The sequence below is a fragment of the Malania oleifera genome, chromosome 4 (assembly GCF_029873635.1).
Source record: "Malania oleifera isolate guangnan ecotype guangnan chromosome 4, ASM2987363v1, whole genome shotgun sequence".
Classification (NCBI taxonomy): Eukaryota; Viridiplantae; Streptophyta; class Magnoliopsida; order Santalales; family Ximeniaceae; genus Malania; species Malania oleifera.
In genome coordinates, this window is record NC_080420.1 from 117,022,640 (window position 1) to 117,026,211 (window position 3,572).

A 3,572-nucleotide genomic window follows, 5' to 3' on the forward strand; every position below is an offset into this window, starting at 1 on the left:
TCATGCCTAATTTTCCTTTACTCACTTGAGCTTCAATGTCAACAAGTGAATAATTAATAACATATTTTTTATATACACCATGTTCATATAAATATTGGGTAATGGGTAAATTGTATAAGTCTAACTATAAGTTCACACCATGAGTTGAAAAAAAAAAATTTATTAGGACACGTTTCCTTAAAACTTTGGATACAAGTTTTACTTTAGAAAATCATACAAAAAATACACAAAACTCATATTTGATTAATTATTTTAAACACGCATTAAAAAATACCCGTAAAAATACATATGTTGAGTAAATAATTCTAAGGTATTTACTGTACCTTTAAAATATTTTTTTCATAATAATGACAATAATTATTTTTTTATTGTTATTGTAGTAACGGATTATCACTTACATCAATCTTAATTAAATGCAACTTCACTATTTTTATTTCTGAAAAATAATTTTGAAAGCAATTAATAAAATACAATTTTGAGTGTAGACGGTAGATAATACAAAAAAAAGTTTTTTATTTTGAAAAATAAAAAACGTGAAAATTCATTTTTAAATCCTTAATGAAACCACTCGCCAGATTTCTTTTTATATATTTATTTATTTAATTTTCACCTATAAATTATGCTTTTTTTTTTAATTTAAGAAGTGCATATATGTATTTTCAATAAAATATTTTAATCAAGTAGTTGCTACCCATTAACTTCCTAACCCCTCCCATTGTTCTTCTCGTGCGTCTGCAGTATTTGGTCAATATTATTATTATTATTATTATTTTAATTTACTTATTTATTTATTGAGTTATTTATTATTATAATATATATATATATATATTTATTAGGTGAAATGTCAACAATAGTGGGGGTCCAAAAACTTTCTCAAGGCTGTGGCATTTCGTAAATAACTCCAAACTCCAATGTCATTTATTCACGCGCCCCTCTACTTAAAACAACACGCCCACTGACCCCTTCCATCTCGTCTTCAGTGCAGGAGATCGGAGAGGACAAGCAGAGGAGACAACCAGAAGAGGGAGAAACAGGGGAGGAGAGAGAGAGAGAAGACGGCAATGGCGGAGCACTGCACGGGGTATCTTGTGATCTGGACCGTCCTTCTCGTGGCCGGACTCATCGCTGCAGTGGACGCGGGCGGCGAGCTCCACCAATACCAGCTGGGGTGGATACCGTCCAGATCCGGCTGCCGCGGCACAGTCGGCGAGTGCCTCGCGGACGACGAGTTCGAGCTGGATTCGGAGACCAGCCGGCGCATCCTAGCCACCACTCAGTACATCAGCTACGGTGCGCTGCAGAGGAACAGAGTGCCCTGCTCCCGGCGCGGCGCGTCCTACTACAATTGCCGGACCGGAGCTCAGGCCAATCCGTACACTCGCGGTTGCAGCGCCATCACGCGCTGCAGAAGTTAGTTAGTTTGTTCTCTTTCTGTTTTAATTTTTAATTTTAATTTGTGATTTCTGAAATGGGTTGATCGTTACACGAAGTGGTTTGATTTGAGGGGAGGGGTTTTTGTGGTATGGTGGAGAAACTGTTGTCATAATTAGCAGATTTGGTTGTCTCTGTAAAAGATCATCGTTGTTGTTATTATAACTATTATTCTTTGCTGAAATTAATTAATCTGATTTTCATCTGTCTGTATTTAATGGGGGTTTGTCTTGTCTTCTACGCATATTCTCAAATATTTAATCTGATCATAGTTGTATTTCGTTTTTTTGTTTTTCATTTTCTAATGGGCCGTGGATTAATTTGTGCAGATGAGGGAAATTATAAGAAATTGATTGCCGCACTTTGAAATATCAAATTTCATACCTTTGCCCTTCTTGACTCTTCTTTTCTTTCCCTTCACAAACCTCTGAAATATTTTAAATGAAATATTTAGTTTTCAAAAAATTAATCTTCTGTATCTTTTTGATAAATTTGAAGAAAAGTTTGTGAGGTTTTTAAAGTTTCAAGTAAATTTTTTTATTAAATTTTAAAATTTTCAATACTAGGGGCACTTTGGTCATTTGGGAAAAAAAATTTGGAATTTTTTTTTTGTTATTTTTATTTTTTTAGATTTTCTTTTGAAGAAATGGATAATAATAATAATAATGCTGCTAATGGACATATATGCATATATATACAAGTACATTAATTTACACACACATTCTTGAAAAAGGAAAGGACCTAGGTATCTTTTATCCTTCATAAAAAAACAAACAAACAAATAAAAACAAATCTCTTGATTCTTCATCATGGAGAAATGTTGAGGATGAATCTATTTTGGTTTTATTGGTATGGGTTTTAGGGGATTTGAGTTTTGTGCCATATGAGAGAGCAATGGAGGGGATCCAAATTTCAAATTTGACTTCTACCATTGTTTTTGCCTTTGTAATTTTGTTGGTCAAGGGAAAAACTTTTCTTTTCTTTTCTTTTCTTTTCTTTTGTGTTGGGGTGGCAAGAGAAAGGGAAAAGTGAGGGAGGAAAGAGTGAGAACAAAAGAAAGGGAGGAATAAGAAGGAAATAAAGTTAAAGCAAAGAAAAGTTGAGCCAAGGGAAAAAGGTGTGATTAGTGGGTCATAATGAATTTTAATTGAGAATTTTATTTTATTTTATTTTATTTTTTATAGACTAAAATAAATAAATAAATAAATAAATAAGGATTGTTGAATTGGGACTACTGTAATCTACATGTGCCCAAAACTTTTCTTTTCCCCCTAGATAAATAGGGTAGGAAAATCTTGAACCAGGTTTTAAAGCATTTTAATCTGCAATATCTACCTTTAACGTAAAATTTACTTCTTGTGCAACATTTACATTATGATTGTAAATATTTTCAGACATTCGACACATGACAATCATCAAAAGTGGCTGCCCAAACATAACTTATTTCTTCATTCTAATTCAAAAAATTTGACCATAAGAGTTGAACTTTGTAAGAAATAGTTTTATCAAGCACATGTTTGGGAGTATAGATTTTAGATTTTGAGTTTGAGTTTGTTTAAATTTAGACAAAATATAATATAAGACTAGACTGAAGTTATTTTAAATGTACATAAATTTAAATTTAAGACTTAAATTTATTATTCCAAACATTAAGTTAGAAACTGTACAACTTATGAAAAGATTACTCTTAGAATAGTCTTTGAGGAAGGAAGGAAGCAACTTTTGGTTCTTAAATGTTGCCAAATAAAAGTAAAATAGTGTTTGAAGTATGAATTTTGTGACTTGAACTTAGATTTAAAAGATACTCAATATATATAATTTTATATTACGCTTTATTCAATTCTATTAATTTATTTTATATATTAAAATCCAAAATACCCTCACGTAACAATATAATGATACTACATTCTTGACTTTCAAATGTTGTGAAACGTGCGGCAATTATAATGAATAGTACGAAAAACAAAGATATAGATAAAGTAACAAAAACACACGAATTTAACGTAATTCGGCAGTATGCCTACTTTCACAAAAGCGAACAGCGACTGAATTTCACTATTTAGAAAGTAGGGTTACATTATATGTATTTATATTAATCCTAGTCGTACAAAGGTATCAGACAAATTTCTCAAGTACCCTGC

At 31.6% G+C, this 3,572-nt stretch overlaps 1 protein-coding gene across 1 annotated transcript; it reads left to right on the forward strand.

Moving 5' to 3' along the window:
• The first annotated feature begins 970 nt into the window (after positions 1-970).
• LOC131154323 (rapid alkalinization factor) lies at positions 971-1,636 on the forward strand. The gene has a single exon (XM_058107020.1). It carries the CDS (start codon positions 1,062-1,064, stop codon positions 1,413-1,415), a length of 354 nt encoding a protein of 117 aa, XP_057963003.1. The 5' UTR covers positions 971-1,061; the 3' UTR covers positions 1,416-1,636.
• Positions 1,637-3,572: the final 1,936 nt, after the last annotated feature.

Excerpts from the sequence above, each read along its gene's own strand:
- LOC131154323 (XM_058107020.1), top strand. The coding sequence starts at position 1,062 with ATGGCGGAGCACTGCACGGGGTATCTTGTGATCTGGACCGTCCTTCTC.